Consider the following 19,975-nt stretch of genomic DNA (forward strand, 5'->3'; position numbering starts at 1 on the left):
TCAAGCACCACTATTACTGAATTAAATCTTCCTCAACCCTCTAAACAACAAAATAACGCCTTTGCATAGCATTTAATAAAAGCTGGGCGTTACACAAACAAGTGCATTTAACCAATTACTGAAAATTAAAACATGAACACATGAGTGAGTCATATTTAAAAAAAAAAAAAAAGAGTCGCATGAGAGTCGACTCTTAATGTTCACTTAAAAGATCCGATTCGTGTAGATGTAGGAAACGCTATAGCAGTCATTCACCAATGAGTCGGCTCCTAAACGACTCAGTGCCATTTTGTTCTCAACCGGTGATGATTTTTCTTCTTCGTCTAATTTTTTAAAGAGGGCGCGAGACGCCAACTCGTCCGCCATATTGGAAGGGGTAAGAGTCACGCTAAGCTAGTAAAAGTATACGAAGAGCGAATCAACTCTCACACAGTTTGTTTGAATAATTTACTGTTTTTAGAGACTTTATAAACATCCGCATGTTATCTCTATTAACTTTAAACAACCGCTGAACAAGAAAAAAACCCGGTTCTCTTCTAGGAGTCGGCTCTTAACCCGACTCGTTCGGATCACTGCTGCTGCGCATGCGCATTGGAAAACAGCCGCGATAAAGTACCGCGCATGCGCAGCACATAGGCCGCTGGTGAATGTTGAGCGATTTTAAACATGTCTGTTGTTTTTGTGCCGAAGAGACAACGCGGGAAAGCGCAAATCAACCAAGAAATCATCCAAAGAGTAAGTAGTGCTAACTGAAGAAGGAAAAAACAACAACCTGTGAAAGTTTTAATTACACTACTGACTAATTTATTAACTCGCAACGCGTTAGCTAGCATAAACAGCTAGGCAAATTTCCTTTCCGGGATTAAGGTTCATTTTACAGCGTTTAACATTAAAAAAAGGACTTTTGTGTAATTCAGCACTTTGAAATATTTTATATAAACTCAAATTGTTTATCTCACTAAAACATGGCGTTCTTCTTCTGTGGTTAAAACGCGGCTAGCTAATGAGATACGTTAACTCGGCCGCCATATTGGAAGGGGCAACATTCATGCCTATATAACGTTATGTAGAGTTGCAGGGATACACTGATGAAATAAATTCTACATTATTTCACAAGTTGTTTTTAAAGAGATGTCATGATTGTATATTATACGTCTCAATGTGCCTCATCAAACAAAACCGTCATGTCTGATGTTCTTTGTGCTTTATTCCAGCTGCTGAATGAAAATGACCAGCTTGTGAGGTGCATCACAGAGTACATGCAGAAGGGCAGAGCCATTGAATGTGTACAGTAAGCGCTGAGCTCCTACACACACATCCTTTATTACATCTAGTTAAATACATTTAAAAAAAAGTATGCATGTTTGGATCTCTTTCACGGTTGTTCAAAAGGCATCTATCACTACGTTCAGACTGCAACCTGAAATGACCCATATCCGATTTGTAGTGAAATCCGATTTTTTTGTTAGGCTGTTCACATTACCAATTATATGAGACTTGTATGCGATCTCCAATATGAACGGAAAACGACCCAAAAGTGTCCCGCATGCGCAAATTGACACGTAATAAGTAAAAAAAAAAAAAAGCGCACTCTCCAAGTTTGCAAGTAAAGCATGGAGATGAGGCGAGACCTGGCGATGTGGCGGCGGCGGAACTCGCACAATAATCTGATTAATGTGGGCAGCAGACTAATGAGACCGAAGGTGTCAAATTACTGGAAATTTCCAGAACAATCTTATAATCTTGTAATACAGGATGGTTTAAGTTATAAATCAGTTACAGAAACTGTTTTATTTAATCAGGCTAACAGATCAACATCCAGGTCCCTACCAAATCCACCATTAGCTTGATCAATTCTATAAAAGTCTATTTAAATTCTGAAAACTGTACAAATGTTGTTGTTTTCCACCAAAGAGGCGGGATTCGCCAACGCAGAATAGTGACGTTTGTCTCTTGTTGACGTGTAGGTCGCATGTGAAAATAACGGATATGCATTGGAATTAGGACCACATATCCAAGCGGCCTGGGTTGCATGGGCAAAAAAAAAAAAATCGGATATGGGTCGTTTCAGGGTGCAGTCTGAACGTACACTGTGTTCCAAGTGTTTGAGTGGTAAGGTAAGAGATTTTTTGTTTGTCAGTTAAACTCATGAATGGTAATGTGTATCAGGGCTCTGTATATCACTGAAACCAATTGAAGACACCTGTGCTAATTAGTTTGGTAGATGAGTCCAATTAAAGGGGAAACTACTAAAGAAGGTTGTCCCACATTATTAAGCAGGCTACCATTTTCAACCAAAATGGGCAAGAAAAAGGACCTGCCGGCTGCTGAAAAGCAACAAATAGTTGAATGTTTGGGTCAAGGCATGGCAACAATCGAAATTGCCAAGAGACATCATCGCACTATCAAGAAGTATGTAGCTGATTCAGAGCACACACGTGTGCGTGCTGATAATGGAAAATCCAGGACTCTTTCCTACAGGCAAATACGTTGGATCAAAAGAGCAGCTGTAAAAATGCCCTGTCATAGCAGCAGACAAGTTTTTGAAGCTGCTGGTGCCTCCACCGTGCCCCGAGCAACAAGATGCAGGGTCGTCCAGGGGTTTGCAGCGGTGCGTAAGCCATCGTTTCGACCTCCCCTATCCATTGGACACGAGCAGAAACGGCTCCAGTGGGCCAGGCAATACATGAAGACTGACTTCAAAACTGTTCTGTTCACCGATGAATGTCGTGCAACCCTCGATGGTCCAGATGGATGGAGTGGTGGATGGTTGGTTGACGGCCACCCCATGCCAACAAGGAGGTGGTGGAGTGATGTTTTGGGCTGGAATCATGGGGAGAGAGATTGTCGGCCCTTTTAGGATCCCTGACGGTGTGAAGATGACATCCATAACGTATATGGAGTTCCTCAAAGAACACTTCCTGCCATGGTTCAAAAGGAAGAATCGTGCTTTTCGAAACAAGATCATTTTCAAGCATGACAATGCACCATGTCATGCTGCAAAGAATACATCTGCATGTCTGGCTGCAATGGGCATCAAAGGAGACAAACTTGTGGTGTGGCCCCCATCCTCCCCTGACCTCAACCCTATTGAGAACCTTTGGAGCATCATCAAGAGAAGTGTTTATGATGGCGGGAGGCTATTCTGTCCTCCTGCAAGGCAGTTCCAGCAGATACTATCCAAAAACTGACAAATTCAATGGATGGAAGACTTGAGAAGGTCCTTTTCAACAAGGGGTCCTATGTTCAGATGTGACTTCACTTGTGATAATGTTTTGATTTAAATAGTGTTTGATTTCAGTTAGTCAGGACCTGCTAATGTTTCTAATTTCACACATGACCATTTTTTGTTCATTATGACAAAATGTTTGGAAACTCAATTGTGCGTAATAATTTGGAACATGCATTTTGGGTGCATTTGTGTTTTTTATTTCTTAAAAATTTACTGTTATCATTGGGAGGTTCGTTCAAAAACATTTGAATTGTACTCTAATGGTTGATGACTGGAAAATCATGATGACTGCCATTTAATACAGATAATTTAGGAAAATCTGAGAAAATATGATTTGCATAATAATTTGGAACACAGTGTAGTCTTAAATCTCACATGACTAAGGCCAAGTTTACATTAGACCGTATCTGTCTCGTTTTCTTTGCGGATGCACTGTCCGTTTACATTAAAACGCCGGGAAACGGGAATCCGCCAGGGTCCACGTATTCAATCCAGATCGTGTCAGCTCCGGTGCTGTGTAAACATTGAGGATACGCTGTGCTGAGCTCTAGCTGGCGTCGTCATTGGACACTGTGACATCCACCTTCCTGATTCGCTGGCGTTGGTCATGTGACGCGACTGCTGAAAAATGGCGTGGACTTCCGTCTTGTATCACCTTTCATTAGAGTATAAAAGTATGAAAATACTGATGCAAATACTGCCCATTGTGTAGTTATGATTGTCTTTAGGCTTGCCATCCTTCCACTTGCAAGTGGTAAGTGATATGCGCTGGGATCACACACACAGCGGCTCAGTCCCGAATCACTGCTCGTGTGCTTCACTCGGGCGCTCTGTGAGCTGCGCAGGGCCGGAGTGCGCACCCTCCAGAGGGCACTCGCTGTTCAGGGCGGAGTGATTTGGAGCGCAGGATGCCTGTGGAGCCGAGCGTATCCGTGTATTGGTGTTGCTGTGTGCACGCGAATCGTTTTAAAAACGTTAATCTGATGATCTGCTGATACGGTCTAATGTAAACCCCACCTAATATGGAGTCTTGTAGCCAAACTTTTCATTTGCAGACATGCATTTCCAAATCCTCACACTGATAAATCTGCTTTCGGTCTGTATGTATTGTTAGTCATACATTAGGATCAGACTCGTTAGAAGTGATGCGTTTGCCCAGACATGCTCTAGTCTTTGGACTTTAATATGCAAAAGTTAGCATTTTATTTGTTTGCAGATATCAACAGATCCTCCATCGAAACATAGTTTACCTCGGAACGATAGCAGACGCCAGTCCTGACGCGCCTGTAAGTCCACCACAACACACACACCCAACTTGTTTGCGTAATTTTAAAATTTAACATCACTGCTTGCGTTTCAGGCTCCTTGTGAAGACGCAGCGGCTGGCGTTGGCAGGAAGGACGTTTCTAAAACCTGACTTCAGATCATTTGGCTGATACCAACGTGCTGTTTTGTTGTGATCAATCGACACCTCGTGACCAATGTTCCATAACGCTGTTTTTATTGGAAGGTGGAGGATCTTGCTAAGAAAGGGGTTAAAACACATGCCATTCTGTAACATTTATAGAAGGAGTCTCCCGTGGTGTCCAGGGGCGCTGATGAAGGAATGACTGTTTATAGCTGCTGTAACATAAGTGAGAGCGTGTTTTGTAGATGTTCCAGAGCAACTATAAAAGAAAAGCTGTACTCGGACGAATAAAACACTCCAGGATGGACCCTGTCATGGTTTTACTTCGGCTAAAAATAACCTGCTAATTAAACTCCAGAGCCTTGTGCACACTAAATGACAGCATGTGACTCAGTCTATATTATGTTTATTTATTTTTTTGCATTGCTGGTACACTTGGAAAGATTCAGACGCCAGCTCTAGTGAATAAGCAACATAAGCCAAGCGATCCCTCTCCACAGCGTCACGTCCCACACCGCACCGCCTCTTTTTAATCATTTATGAAGCCACTAGTAAACCATTTCTGACACAGCTGAGTAATGCTAATGGTTACAGTCCAAGGTCTTTAAAGATTTTTTTTTAAAAAGAAAAAAAGGTTGCAACAGTTTTGGGCGAGAACAGAGACCAAGCAACACCCCCTATGGTTTTGATTGTGCAAAGCACAGAACTATAAAAAGATATATTTTATATACAGCAAACGATTCTCTGTAAACATGTTAAGTATGTTAGTTTCAGAAAACATGGTCATATCATAAATACAGGCAACATTGGCATCCACAAATGTCACAAAAAAAAAATATCCTGGGCAGTTGAAATGCAATACAGCCAGAAACTGAAGGGGGGAAAAAACAAACCCCAAAACGAACCCAACCAAACCACCCCAATCTTATAACGGGCTTTAGTGTTTGTTCTGGTAATTTTTTTTTTTTGTGGATAGATAGTTTAAAAAAAAAAAGTGTGCTTTTCACATCATGGGGGGGAAATATAACGTTTTACTTAATAAGCCTATATTATGTTAACATATACAGTAATGGTATAACATAAGAAAATACAAAAATAAGATTAATACTGTCAATATCTTTAACAAGAAATATATTGTATTTCAAAGGAAACAGACGTGTTTTGTGTTATGCTGATTTTTTTTTTTTTAGTGTTACGTGTCACCAAGAGCCGATCAGAAGAAAGTGAGCGGCTGATGAACAGAACAGGACGTCGAGAGCCTTTTCTCTTTAAAGGATACCGAACTCCACCTGCTTCCATCCATCAAGCACCTTTCACTGACTGAACAATGCTTTGGTTAGAGAAAAGAAAGAAAGAAAGAAAGAAAAAATTAATTACGCAAGTGCTATTAATGTATCAACATGGCACATAGTTTACTTACTGCGAACTTTTTTTTTGTCTATTTTAAACTCGGATGTTGAAAAAGTAGTGTATTCCTTTTTACACATCTGCTATGATTACTATATTTCTGCTGAGCCTGCTCAAAGCTTCTTCATAAAAAAAAAAAAAAATTATTTTATTTTCTTCGGAGTCATTTACACGCTATGGAACAGTAGCTGTAGTCGAACTGATCTGATAAGAGATTTGGCAGTTACAGCTTTTTTCTTTTTAAACCCCCTCCCTCTTTCCCTCCCCGATACAGTATGGTCAAAGGTCGCGTCCTGTTAGGCCCGAGCACGTTACGCGATCCGCCCTCTGAGTCCACGGCCACCTGGAAATAAACTCAAGAATTCCCAGTGACGCGTTTCGTTTTGACGTATTTGGGAATTTCTAGACTCGAGTATCTTGTGGAGTGGAAGCTCAAGCAACAACACCACCACCACTAGCTGCTGGAAGCGGGAGTCACATGCACTAAAACCGGCGTGAATGGCAGTTAGGAAAACCAGGGACTTGCATGGATGTGGCAAATACAAAAAATATATATATAATGCCACAATGTTTGATATAAATTCACCTATAAAAACACTCATCTAAAGGACTATCAAAATTGGGAACCGGTCCAAAGTAAAGTGTCGGCTACGGGTGTGATGCGAGCAGGGGTGCGATGGTGTCACCGTCCACCTGACTTCATCCATTCGTCCTGTCCAACCTTCCTTTAGATGGACTGATGCTGTTGATCTGCAGCATCTCATCTTTACACCAGCACCGACTCCAGTCGTGGCAAAACCCTTAACCGCTGATCTAGGACCAGTCTATAGCTTCCTCACTGACATAAACGTCATCACTATGGTCTCAGAACAGCGATTAAGTGGAAGGCGAGGTGAGGTGAGGTGAGGTGGTGGAGGGCGGGGTCAGTACTGGTGCAGGTACGAGGGCCGGTGCTCAGGTTTCAGAGGGAAGTTCTTGAAGCCTTTACTCAGAGCCTTATGCTGCGAGACCTGCTGCTGCTGCTGCTGCTGCTGCTGAGTGAACGGGAAGCCGGACGAGAGGCCGCTAGAAGGAGAGCACTCGCTGGCTGTTGACCAAACAGGAGACTGCAGAATTTGCATGGAGTCACCCCATTGGCTGGAAGGTATCGTCATTTGATAGAGGGAAGAGCTGGGATTGGGCATCGTGTTGGAGTGGGTGGAGTGCTGCCATGGGGCCTTTGGAGGCCAGGTTTTAGTTTTGCTGTCCTGCAACAGGAGGAATAAAACAAGTACGGTTAATTCGTGTCTTCTACGCAGTACGTCAACGCTCTATTTTTATTTGCAGGCGATTAGAGAAATCGTCGGCAAAATTAAACGAGGGAGAATTACAAACGAAAGAAAATGCTGTTCCTAAAAGCACTAAAGATGCTACGAAGTTCGGTCTCAAACTATTCAAAGGTAAGGTGGGATTGTGATTTATTTTATCAATTTCAAAACAAAGGATTTTGTGTGACTCGGCGTAGATAAGGGACAAGTCTGTGCCGCGCCGTTATTACATTTGTATGCCGCTTTTGAAGACAATGGTTTTTGAATAATAAGACACCTGTGTATTTATACTAAAACAAATTATCTGCCTCAGGCTCTGAATATCGGTGAATAATAACCTTGACTTTGTGTCACATATTATTTAAATAATATTCGCTGGCACTGAGTGGTATATCAGATATATTCCATTCAGCTAGCATGACGTTGAACGAGACGAAGATGAGTAGCTGAATGGAATATATCCACTATACCACGAAAAAAAAAAGCCAGCCAATATTAATAATAATACACATTCCTTTCGGGTATTCGACGCGTCTTTCTCTTTTAAGATTCCCTCAAAATCTTCCGTATTTAACAAAGCAAACCTGGCGGCCATGCTTGTTTACAAATTGTCACAATCGCTCGCTAGTGTGGAAGTCTCACGTCTCAAGGCCTCTGCATGCTCTTGCGACAAGGCTTTCGCAGATAGCTTTTCGCAGACAGTTGTAATTTATCGTTGAGCGGGGAGTAATAGGTGTGTGCGATGTTATTCACCGCCACAACGCAAGGGGGCGCGAAATCGCTAGGAGTAGTTGGTGGGTGTGGTTAGTGGAGTGTTTATCCTCCGGTTACTTATAATGACTAGAACTGGAGTCGTATAGATGTACGTACTTCCTCGCTTCCTCGATCAACCGCTCTTCGTGCTGCTCCATCTTCGCTCGTGTTTTTAAAAATGCCGGTCGTGAAAACAAACCAAACCGGGAAAGTAGGGAAGCGGAAGTGCGTGTACAGCGGATGTAGAGTGGACCAATCGGAGCCCTCTTGTCTGCGACGCTGTCTGCGGTGGTCACAATTTTTGGGAGGTGCGCGCAGAGCATCTGCGAAGGTGGGGGGGCTACGCAGACGCTATCTGCGACGCTATCTGCGAGGACTGGGTTGTCAGCATAAATTGGCCTTCAGGCTTGTGACGTCATGTTGTCTTGACAACCATGCAATATCGTAAACCATATTCAACGCTCATTCTCCATTGGGTAGAGTGACGTAATACACGTAGGATAAGCGATACGCTAACAATATTGCATGCTGTCGAACCAAATGCTAGAAGGGAACAGAACGCGTGTTTTTATTCCATCGAAAGTGTCCTGTATGGATAAGCACCACCAATATTCACTTCACCTTCAACGAATAATTATTAAATAGCGGCACAGTGTGTGGAGTGCGTTATTCTGTTCATACCACAGAAATGCGTCAACGTTTATAATGTATAATGTCATACAACATTTTATAGTTATAGTGTTGGGGAATGTCCGAGAGACATGTTAGTTCCTCTTCTCGGTTACGTTATAGCTGCAATTAAGTAATTCCCTCACCATCCTGTGTCTATTCGTTCCTCTCAGAAGTACCTCAATGATCAGTATTAACACGACCCAAGTCTTACCGTTAAAACAAGTCCTACCTGGTTGTTGTCATCACTTGTATGGTGGAGAGGAGGAGAGGGCAGTGTACACACTTCCTGCTCACCACAGCTGTGTTTCCTACACACACACACACACAATTATTACAGCTAATCTATCTATCTGTCTGATAATATGCATTCACTACTAATACAACATTCACTTAAATCAGACCTGGGCATTTTACGGCCCGCGGGCCGCATCCGGCCCTTTGGTTCATTCTGACCGGCCCGCGTAAGGTTAATGAGAAATTACAAAATAAACATATTTTCTAATTTTACCTCATGCATGGACTGAATGTGCATTGCTTTTATTTTGAAGTTGTGTTCAACAAAAACGCAATGCGCGCAACATGAAATCCCACGAAACCTAATCCCGCGATAACTACTTCCGTAATTTGTCCAGACCAACCACAAACTTGTACGTCATCCTTCAAACGATCCAGCCAATCACATAGTGTGACGTCACCAGCAGGCGCCGGAGCCCGAGCCGATCTGTAGATCTGATACCTACACCGAATCGACGTTTTCAGTGATGAAGTTTAACAAATCCAGGTATAGATCCTCTCCCACCGATAATCATCTGTCAGCTGTGCTTCGCAGCTCCACCTCAGACATTCAACCTGACTTTGATGCACTCGTTAAAGACCAACAGAGCAGGGCTCGAAATTAACTTTTTTTCCTTTGTGTCCCCCAGTGGTCCCGAATTCTGTGTTGTATTGTCCCGAATGGAAGCAATAGTGTCCCCATTTTTTTCCTCTCTGAAATAACCAGTGGTTAATATCATCATATGAAGTTGCCATTATATTTGTAACTATGCGATTTTGAACCCTTTATATCATTTTTACAATAAGTCACAAGACACAAGCGACACATGTCCTATACATCATCTACTTCAAAATTACAGTTATTGCATTTTCAGTTTATTAAACTTTGGCGATCTCACTGTATGAATAGATACCCGTTTATTTAAAGGGGCCAACTAGCTCATTCAGAAAATGTTTCAACTCCCTACATCTGCAGTACACTTTAGTTGAAAATAAGACTCCTTTTATGTTCATTTCATCTACTTATACCTTGAATATCTGTTGGCACTTATAAGGCCAACTTATCATTTTCACCATTACCGTTACCCATTTTTATGAACTTTCCGTTATCCATTTTATGAACTTTCGCTGCCGAAACGTGGGTGCAAATGTTAGCAACATCAGCATAGTGGCAGGTCCGAGCCTAGTTGTGCTGCTGACTGACTAAACTTTCTGAACTAGAAAGACACCAAGAAAACTCACTTATTCTGTTGAACGGTATCTTCCGTCAATATCATCCACATCATTCCTGTTGTATTTTATAACGTGTCTAACAGTGTTCATTAAGTTCATTCAGTTGCTAGCGTTGCCTGCAGACCAGGCGATGACACTTTGGATCCTGAAGGTCCCGGAGACGTTATGTCTGGGCTTTCAGTTTCTTCCCCGCGCTCGGTCCGCTTCAACCACTTCAGCATTTTTGTTCTGGCGAGAGTCGGCGCAGCGTGTGCGGTAGCAATTCCATTCCAAGTCCATATAATGCGGACTCCGGCCGAAGATTCTAGAACAGAATGCGCTGCTCTGTAGCCTACGGATGCAGGTGCATCGAAAGTGTAGCTACTATGTATTTTCGCTGTTAACGTTTTAAAATTAAAATTGGCAAATTAGGTGAATGTCTACGTATGTGTTACGGCTTTGTAAATAATATTAATGTAGAACTTTTTTTCTAGATCTATTTTTTTCCATTGTCCCGGGATTGTCCCAGATATGATAATTTTGTGTCCCGATGACATTTTTTATGGTCCCCGGACGTCGGGACACTGTTAGTTTCAAGCGCTGCAACAGAGACTAGATTTCTCTCACTGAACAAATAAAAAACTGAAAAACACCAAATGAGGTGTTTAGACTACAAATGTGGGCATCATTATTATAATATGATGTATCTTGCTTAATATTTGGAGTAGAAAGACAATATCGTGATGTCTTTATTGTGTTTTGGGGTGAATGTAACTGGAAAAAAAAAAAAAAAGGTACAAACGTTCACGTTTTGTTAACCATTGTTTTGGGAAATTTGATTGAATAAATGACATTTTTTGTAAGGCAACCTCGTTTTTTTTCCCATACTCTTACCAGTTTGTAAAAACAATGTTATTTACTGCTTTATATAAAGAAATACAATTAATATTATGCAGAATTTAGTTCAGTCTTTTGGTCCGGCCCTCTACAAAATTTCCTGTTTCTCATGTGGCCCCATGGAAAAAATAATTGCCCACCCCTGACTTAAATGATCACACTTATTGACGACACTAAAATCTAGTTTAAAGCTGCAATAGTCATTTTTTACATTTCTTACTTATACAAATAACCTGCAAAATTTGTAAATGTTCATGATAAAAAAATGGTTTAAGGACAAAGGGGGAACAAACAAAAACCCGACATCCAGCCTGCTAGTTTGTGTTTACATGAACCTCCCATGAGTCATCTATTCTCTGGGCCACCACAGATCCTGGAGGCGGAGCTTTGTGAATACAGGTTGGAATGCGGCGGGTGTGTTGGGTTTGGCGGGATGTCCAACATTCAAATGTCTAACCTGCCTACTTAACCTAATCATACCTAATGCACCTTGAAAGCTCAGGGCATGTTCAAGCGCAAAAGCATTTTTCCACTGAACCTTTTGAGGAACCGTTCCAGGATGATCCTGAACAAGAACTCGACAGGTTCTGGGTAAAACAAGCTTTAGTACTTGCTTGTCAGCAATATACGTTTTTTTTTTCTGGTTGTTAGAAGAGTTATTCGTTTTGAGAAACAGAATGATGAGACGCTCAGATGGGAAACCTCCACCAGAACAGTTCCTTTTTGACAGACTCTGAAGCAGGAGCTAAAATGGTTCCTGGGACTATTTTATGGTTCTAAAAATCAACCCAGGTTTCTCTGGTGGAAACGTGTTTAAACTCCCGTGGTGGAAATCCACCTATACGGGGACACGCCCTGTGTCCGAAATCGCTCCCTGCTCACGATATAGTGCGGACGCCATTTTGTAGTGCTGTCCGAAACCTTAGTGAGGATATTTACACCCTATATAGTGCACTCAAAGTATCCCACAATGCATCACGAAAAGTAGTGTACAATAGTGGTCACTAACCAAAGCAATATATCCCATCATGCATTGCTGAAAGAAATCAAATTAAAAGTCTCGAATTTGATTTAATAAAAGGCAGCGGCAAAGAAGAAAGGATTCAGCCTTGATTTAAAAGAACTGAAAGATGCAGGGACTTTGTATTGATTAATGTCGGAAATGCGCTCAGTATAATATGGATTTATCACAAAAACACATGCATGTATTTATTATTTTGAAAACCCACCAGCCGACTGATCCGTCACGTTTTAATTACGTAGTAATGACGTAAATACCAGCACGACGGACTAGTGGCCGAAACCGTCTTTTCATTTTACCAATGAGCTCACTATATAGTCCTCTACTGACCCATCCCACGTGACGTCACGACAAATGCGGCTGCCATTTTGGACATGAACTACCAGTAGTCTACCGCAGCCAACAACGAGGAACGACGGCGAAGCATCGAAAGGAATATAGCCATCAAAGAAAGTTTTTACTTTCAGCAAGACTTCCATCATGCCATTATATTGTTGTGCACCTGGATGTAGTAACCAACACACAAGGCAAGATTCATCATTTTATCGGATCCCGACAGATACTGACCGACGGAGAAGATGGATGGTCTCTAAAATATTGGCAAAATGATGTTTATTGACATAGCAATCGTGTGTAACGGGAAGCATTTGCATATCCGAAGTGTTGTGTTTACATCAAAGATAAAATAAACCGATATGACAACGACTGCTGCTGCCAGGTTGGGGACAAACTAGTAGAAAGGAAGTGTGCCAACAGTGCCAACACACTTCCTTTGTGGTCGATTCTGCTTTAAGGTAAGATGCATTTAATTATTCGTCTGCTGTGGGTTTGGAATCGGTAGCCTGACCGATTCGTTCATGTTTGTGGTGCCATTTGTTTGTTGACGCGTGTTGAAATGGAAGATTGGTTGTTGACATGATTTCCAGTGATGCTTTGGTGCTGCTGTGGATCAGATGTGTTGAGTAGCCTGACTGTTTTTTTTTTTTTTCTTACGTGTGGCATCATTGTTGACGCGAGGTTGTTTTTTGAACATGCCAATGCGGACACGATTTCCCCTGATGAGTTATGACTTCAGACGCGATGCGTGTGTGGAGTCCGCGTGATATGTGCGTAAGATAGGCTTCTCATGTGTTTGGAGATCTGCGCTCTGAGACCAGCACAAGCACCCCCCAAGGGAAAAAAAGGGACCCCCGAAAATATCGGCATAGTTCGAACACTGGGTTGGAGAAAGTAATGGCAAATAGCGAGTGCACAAACCATAGAAGGTAAACTGTACACAGCGCCAGGGCAGTGTGATGGTACGTCTGCTTTTAGAGTGTGTTAGCTTATCAATGAACACACTCGTCACTCGACGAGTTTCACGTCTTTACGACGGATACTTAAATGTGTGTTAGGCAGTCATTGTAGCAGCTAGATGAGCGAGAACCAAAAGGGTCTGTGCCATAAACCGTTATTTCTTCATGTCCAAAATGGCGGTCGCGTTTACGAAGGTCACGTGAGTGAAAAGGGTCAATATAATAATTCCCTATATGGAGCACTTGCATGTGACGTCACAGCCGATCCAGATTGTGACAGACGCCATCTTGTCGGTCAAACGCCATATTTCCGCCTTCTACTTCTACCTTTTCTTCTGGAAAACCCTACTATATACAATTCTACTACAACGGCTGCGGCTACAAGCTCTCCCTACCTGTGCACGTTTTTTATGTTTTTTGTGTGTATTTTTGCGTGTTGTTCGTCTGTACCGGACTTCAATATCCACTACAACCGTATGGACTTACTGGACATTGGTTTCCAGCAGAAAATGACGGTTTGTAGCGATTTCCATCGCATGCACAACATTCCGGATGAGAAAAAAAAAAAAATTCCGGACGAGATAGCGAGACCAGCGGGGTCTCCGTGGATTGTTATCGGAAGCAAAGCGAAGGAGGCGGCGCCAGGAGCGGAAGCAAAAGCGAGGCTGCAGGCAGAGCCGGCCTGTTGACTAAGCTCAGAAAACAGTTACTCAAACCTCCACTGCTAAGCCTCTATCTCTCCAACGCCAGATCAATGGTAAACAAGACGGACGATTTGGAATTACAGCTGGAATTACCTTATTCTATTCTATAATCGGCTGGTCAGTGCTATACTCAATACTTAAGTGACTTACCCATCCAGTGAGGATCATATTCTTGTTTACAAGATGCCACATCTGAGTTGCTGACAAATCCTGAATTTCTGTAAAGATAACTGTCCAGAGATTTATAAGCACGCAGTGCTTCACCACTGAACAGCGAGGGAAAGTTAATGAGGTAATCATACACGTCTGGGTATTCCACCTCTGGCAGTTCAACATCCACTGACACGGTCGTGAAAACTACGTCCGGTAAGCCATAAGGGTCACAAATCTGTAGATTGTTTATTTTAGACATATATCTAGTTATCTGTTCATTAGAAAAATGAGCCGTGTAGTCCGTCGGTTGAAATTGATCCATTCTGTACACGAGTGCAGCAGTATTCAGCTGTGCTGTTGACCGACAAGATGGCGGCTGTGTACTTTCCGATCACGTGACTGCAAGATCTCTATAGGGAGTAGGGAACGAGTGAGTGATTTCGGACACGGGGAGAGTGTAGGGTCTGGTGGGTGTGGCTTTTTACCTTCTTGGCTTGACTGCAGCAACCAGATCAGGACCAGAGAACATGGAGAACAGGCTGTCTCCGTTGGCTGAGGAGGTTTCATCACTCGAGCTGGCAGAGTCGCCCTGATTGGCTGACCAGGTGCTGTTCACTGCCTCCCTGCTCACAGACAGAACTCCGTCAGTAAACAGTACCTTTCAGAATACAAGACGCTCACCCTAAATGAAACTCAATCCTACATCTCACTTTGTTCTATAACTTACATTCATGTAATGTTTTTATGAACATGGTTATGGCAGTCTGTGGTTATGCCAGTGGTTGCAGTATACCATTATATTACTTTTATTTCATGTACAACTTGTAAACCTGCTCTACAGAACGTCGCAAGCTTGTTTTCTAATTCTTTGCTGTGCTACTTCCAGACACCATCTATCCATCCTAATGAAGTAGTTATTACACAGCGATGTAATCCTGAGACCTCGTAAGACGCTTTGAGTAGCTTTTATTTGTCCAATCATTGCCTCTATGATGATGATACAGGAGTTTAATGCCATGCTGATATTATAGCTGTAGCATAAATGGGAATACTGAAGGACAAGCAGACTTGTAGATACAACAACAAGAAGCAGCCTTTGTGTGTCACACGTACACTCAAGCACAGCGAAATTCCTCTTCTGCATACCCAGAGCAGTGGACGGCTATGCTACAGCACCCAGGGAGCAGTTGGGGGTTAGGTGCCTTGCTCAAGGGCACTTCAGCCATATTCAAACTACTGAACATCATGGACGATGCCAGTTGCCCTCTGCACACCGTCATCAGCAACCAGAGGAGCCTGTTCAGTGACGGAATGCTCCTTCCCAAGTGCAGGACGAACAGACTTAAAAACTCCTTTGTCCCTCACGCCATCAGACTGTACAACTCCTCTCTGGGGGGGGAGGAGGGGTAACGGGAGGAGAGAAGACGGGAAGGAGCAGTAGCCTAGCCGAACAATAAGCAACACTGGACAATGTGCGATACCTCTCCTGCTGGACGCTTTTTCACATTTTTAAAAAAATATTTGTATACGTAAATACTTACAGTGGGGAAAACAAGTATTTGATCCCTTGCTGATTTTGTTGGTTTACCCACTAAGAAAGACTCGATCAGTCTGTAATATTAATGGTAGGTGTAGTCTAACATGCTGAGACAGAATATCAAAAAGAAAATCAAGAAATCGACTTTAAAGAATTTGTATTAATTTATTTGCATTTTATTGAGGAAAATAAGTATTTGAACCCTCTTGCCAAAAGGACTTAGTGCTTTGTGGCAAACCCCTTATTAGCAAGCACAGAGGTCAGACGTTTTTTGTAGTTGATGACCAGGTTTCTGCACATATTAGGAGGAATTTTGGTCCACTCTTCTTTGCAAATGACCCCTAAATCATCAAGATTCCGTGGCTGTCGCTTGGCAACTCTGAGATTCAGCTCTCTCCATAGATTTTCTATAGGATTCAGGTCCGGAGACCGGCTGGGCCACTCCATGACCTTATGTTTCTTCTTCAGCCATTCCTCGGTTGCCTTGGCTGTATGCTTTGGGTCATTATCCTGCTGGAAGACCCATCCACGACCCATTTTAAGCTTCCTGGCAGAGGGAAGGAGGTTTTCACTTAGGATTTTACGGTACATGGCTCCGTCCATCCTCCCGTTGATACGGTGAAGTAGCCCTGTGCAGAAAAACACCCCCAAAGCATAATGTTACCACCTCCATGCTTGACAGTGGGGATGGTGTTCTTGGGGTCATAAGCAGCATGTCTCTCCCTCCAGACACGACGGGTTGAATTGATGCCAAAGAGCTCAATTTTGGTCTCATCTGACCATAACACCTTCTCCCAGTCACTCTCCAAGTCATTCAGATGTTCATTGGCAAAGTTCAGGCGGGCCTGCACATGTGCTTTCTTAAGCAGGGGTACTTTGCGAGCACTGCAAGATGTTAGACCATTGCGGTGTAAAGTGTTCCCAACTGTTTGCTTGGTGACTGTGATCCCAGCTGCTTTAAGATCATCCACTAACTCTGCCCGTGTTGTATTAGGTCTATTTCTCACCGTTCTCATGATCCTGGAAACCCCACGAGGTGAGATCTTGTTTGGAGCCCCAGACCTAGGTCGATTGATGATCATGTTGTGAGTCTTGTACTTGCGCACAATTGCACCAACAGTTGTCACCTTAACGCCCAGCTTCTTGCTAATGGTTTTGTAGCCCATACCGGTCTTGTGCAGGTCTACAATCTTCTCCCTTAAATCCACAGAAAGCTCTTTAGTCTTTCCCATGTTGGAGAGTTTGGAGTCTGACAAACTGATTGATTCTGTGGCCAGGTGGCTTTTATACAAGTCATTAGTGATATCAGGTATCTTCAATTTAGGTGACAAGGTCATTTGGAGAGTCTAACTTGTCTGTATTAACAAGAACTCTTGATGGTTACTAGGGGATCAAATACTTCTTTTTCTCAATAAAATACAAATAAATTAATATAGATATTTAAAAGTTATTTTCTGGATTTTCTTTTTGATATTCTGTCTCCACATGTTAGAATACACCTACCACTAAAATTACAGACTGATCAAGTCTTTCTTAGTGGGTAAACCAACAAAATCAGCAAGGGATCAAATACTTGTTTTCCCCACTGTAATTTATCTAGAAGTTCTCTCTGTTTTCTATTCTGTTTATCCTGTGCTGGAATTTTAATTTCCCTGAGGGAACCCTCCCAAAGGGATCAATAAAGTTCTATCTAATCTCCTCATGTTTTTCCTGCCAGTCCCAGTAACCGAACCTGCGACCCTTTGGGCCCAAGGCTGCTTCTTTAACCTTCAGGGCCCCATGGTCTGAGGCAAAGCGACTCACCCCTCGCTATAGTACTCTGGGTGGGACCAGGTCCTGTGCTGGTCGTCTGGGAGGGGCCAGTTGCTACGGGGGTTGCTAGGACGACGGACATGCTGCGCTTGCCTCTTCTGCTGCATGGCTTGGTTGACCCCAGCGACGTAACGTGCAAACTCCGGATCTGAGCCAACTGAGAAAGAGAGAAATACAAACCATGAAATGCAGCATCACTGATCAACTGACAGGGGGCATCAGTGAGTAACGAGGAAGGAGAGAAAGCTTTGTCCAAGTGAAGGGACTTGATTCAGCATGCTCAGCTCTTTCAGTGTGTTCAGGCTCTTTATCCAGAGTTGTCCAGCACAGCACAATCACACAAAGGAGCCATCAAAATCAGGCTCTGTGATGATGTGCATTCCTAATACGCTTACAAAAAAACACGACACACACATCCCTCAAATCTCTCTCTCACACACACACTTCAGCTGGTGAAAACAGTAAACACACACACTATAGACAAAACAGTTCTCAAAGAGGGGTCCAGGGTCCAACACCAGAGCCACATTCTGTTACAGTGGTGGAAATTACAAACCTCATTATTAAAAACTTATGATGTTTTAGAGGTCCAGGCACCAGTCAACTCAGACCTCATGTGCTCGCTATGACTCCAAAATGTTTTATTTGAAAAATCATGAAATAAATCCATACTGGCAGGGTCCGTAAAATTTATTTTACAGTCAAAGGTTACAAAACGTTTGAGAAGCAGTGCTTTAAGGCTGATTTATAGTTGTACGTAGGCTCTAATCAGATCCTACACCTCAGCCGAGGTAAGTGGCCTATACCATTGTGAGCAGTTACACTTGTGCGCTGCAATTACGCCGCCACCATAATTGCACACGAGTTGACGGTGGGGTTTCGATCCCGCTGTGTCGAGTTTCTTCATGTACTTCATACGACGAGTGGATCATATTGGAGTTAATAAATGCTGAATAACAGTTAAGAAGAATCGTACAAATACAGTGGGGCAAAAAAGTATTTAGTCAGTCACCAATTGTGCAAGTTCTCCCATTTAAAAAGATGAGAGGCGCCTGTAATTTTCATCATAGGTACACTTCAACTATGAGAGACAAAATGAGAAAAAAAAATCCAGAAAATCACATTGTCTGATTTTTAAAGAATTTATGGTGGAAAATAAGTATTTGGTCAATAACAAAAGTTCATCTCAGTACTTTGTTATATACCCTTTATTGGCAATGACAGAGGTCAAACGTTTTCTGTAAGTCTTCACAAGGTTTTCACACACTGTTGCTGGTATTTTGGCCCATTCCTCCATGCAGATCTCCTCTAGAGCAGTGATGTTTTGGGGCTGTTGCTGGGCAACACGGACTTTCAACTCCCTCCAAAGATTTTCTATGGGGTTGAGATCTGGAGACTGGCTAGGCCACTCCAGGACCTTGAAATGCTTCTTACGAAGCCACTCCTTCGTTGCCCGGCCAGTGTGTTTGGGATCATTGTCATGCTGAAAGACCCAGCCACATTTCATCTTCAATGCCCTTGCTGATGGAAGGAGGTTTTCACTCAAAATCTCACGATGCATGGCCCCATTCATTCTTTCCTTTACACGGATCAGTCGTCCTGGTCCCTTTGCAGAAAATCAGCCCAAAAGCATGATGTTTCCACCCCCATGCTTCACAGTAGGTATGGTGTTCTTTGGATGCAACTCAGCATTCTTTCTCCTCCAAAAACGACAAGTTGAGTTTTTACCAAAAAGTTCTATTTTGGTTTCATCTGACCATATGACATTCTCCCAATCCTCTTCTGGATCATCCAAATGCTCTCTAGCAAACTTCAGACGGGCCTGGACACGTACTGGCTTAAGCAGGGGGACACGTCCGGCACTGCAGGATTTGAGTCCCTGGCGGCGTAGTGTGTTACTGATGGTAGCCTTTGTTACTTTGGTCCCAGCTCTCTGCAGGTCATTCACTAGGTCCCCCCGTGTGATTCTGGGATTTTTGCTCACCGTTCTTGTGATCATTTTGACCCCACGGGGTGAGATCTTGCATGGAGCCCCAGATCGAGGGAGATTATCAGTGGTCTTGTATGTCTTCCATTTTCTAATAATTGCTCCCACAGTTGATTTCTTCACACCAAGCTGCTTACCTATTGCAGATTCAGTCTTCTCAGCCTGGTGCAGGTCTAAAATTTTGTTTCTGGTGTCCTTTGACAGCTCTTTGGTCTTGGCCATAGTGGAGTTTGGAGTGTGACTGTTTGAGGTTGTGGACAGGTGTCTTTTATACTGATAACGAGTTCAAACAGGTGCCATTAATA

At 42.8% G+C, this 19,975-nt stretch overlaps 2 protein-coding genes across 5 annotated transcripts in view; one reads left to right on the forward strand and one right to left on the reverse strand.

Moving 5' to 3' along the window:
• The first annotated feature begins 587 nt into the window (after window positions 1-587).
• ss18l2 (ss18, like 2) lies at window positions 588-5,016 on the forward strand. Its single transcript, XM_060924145.1, has 4 exons — window positions 588-735; window positions 1,215-1,291; window positions 4,449-4,518; window positions 4,593-5,016. The coding sequence occupies exons 1-4, from the start codon at window positions 667-669 to the stop codon at window positions 4,647-4,649; spliced, it is 273 nt and encodes a 90-aa protein (XP_060780128.1). The 5' UTR covers window positions 588-666; the 3' UTR covers window positions 4,650-5,016.
• LOC132888128 (granule associated Rac and RHOG effector protein 1-like) overlaps window positions 4,717-19,975 on the reverse strand; it is a 140,108-nt gene continuing 124,849 nt past the window's right edge. For all 4 annotated transcript variants that reach the window (XM_060924142.1, XM_060924143.1, XM_060924144.1 and 1 more), the window contains exons 11-14: window positions 17,675-17,840; window positions 14,820-14,957; window positions 9,009-9,087; window positions 4,717-7,294 (exon numbers count right to left, since the gene is read on the reverse strand). In XM_060924142.1, coding sequence (XP_060780125.1) covers window positions 6,971-7,294; window positions 9,009-9,087; window positions 14,820-14,957; window positions 17,675-17,840 — 707 coding nt within the window. In that variant the 3' untranslated portion in view covers window positions 4,717-6,970. The remainder of the gene's footprint in view (window positions 7,295-9,008; window positions 9,088-14,819; window positions 14,958-17,674; window positions 17,841-19,975) is intronic.

The sequence above is a fragment of the Neoarius graeffei genome, chromosome 6 (genome assembly GCF_027579695.1).
Source record: "Neoarius graeffei isolate fNeoGra1 chromosome 6, fNeoGra1.pri, whole genome shotgun sequence".
NCBI classification, from domain to species: domain Eukaryota; kingdom Metazoa; phylum Chordata; class Actinopteri; order Siluriformes; family Ariidae; genus Neoarius; species Neoarius graeffei.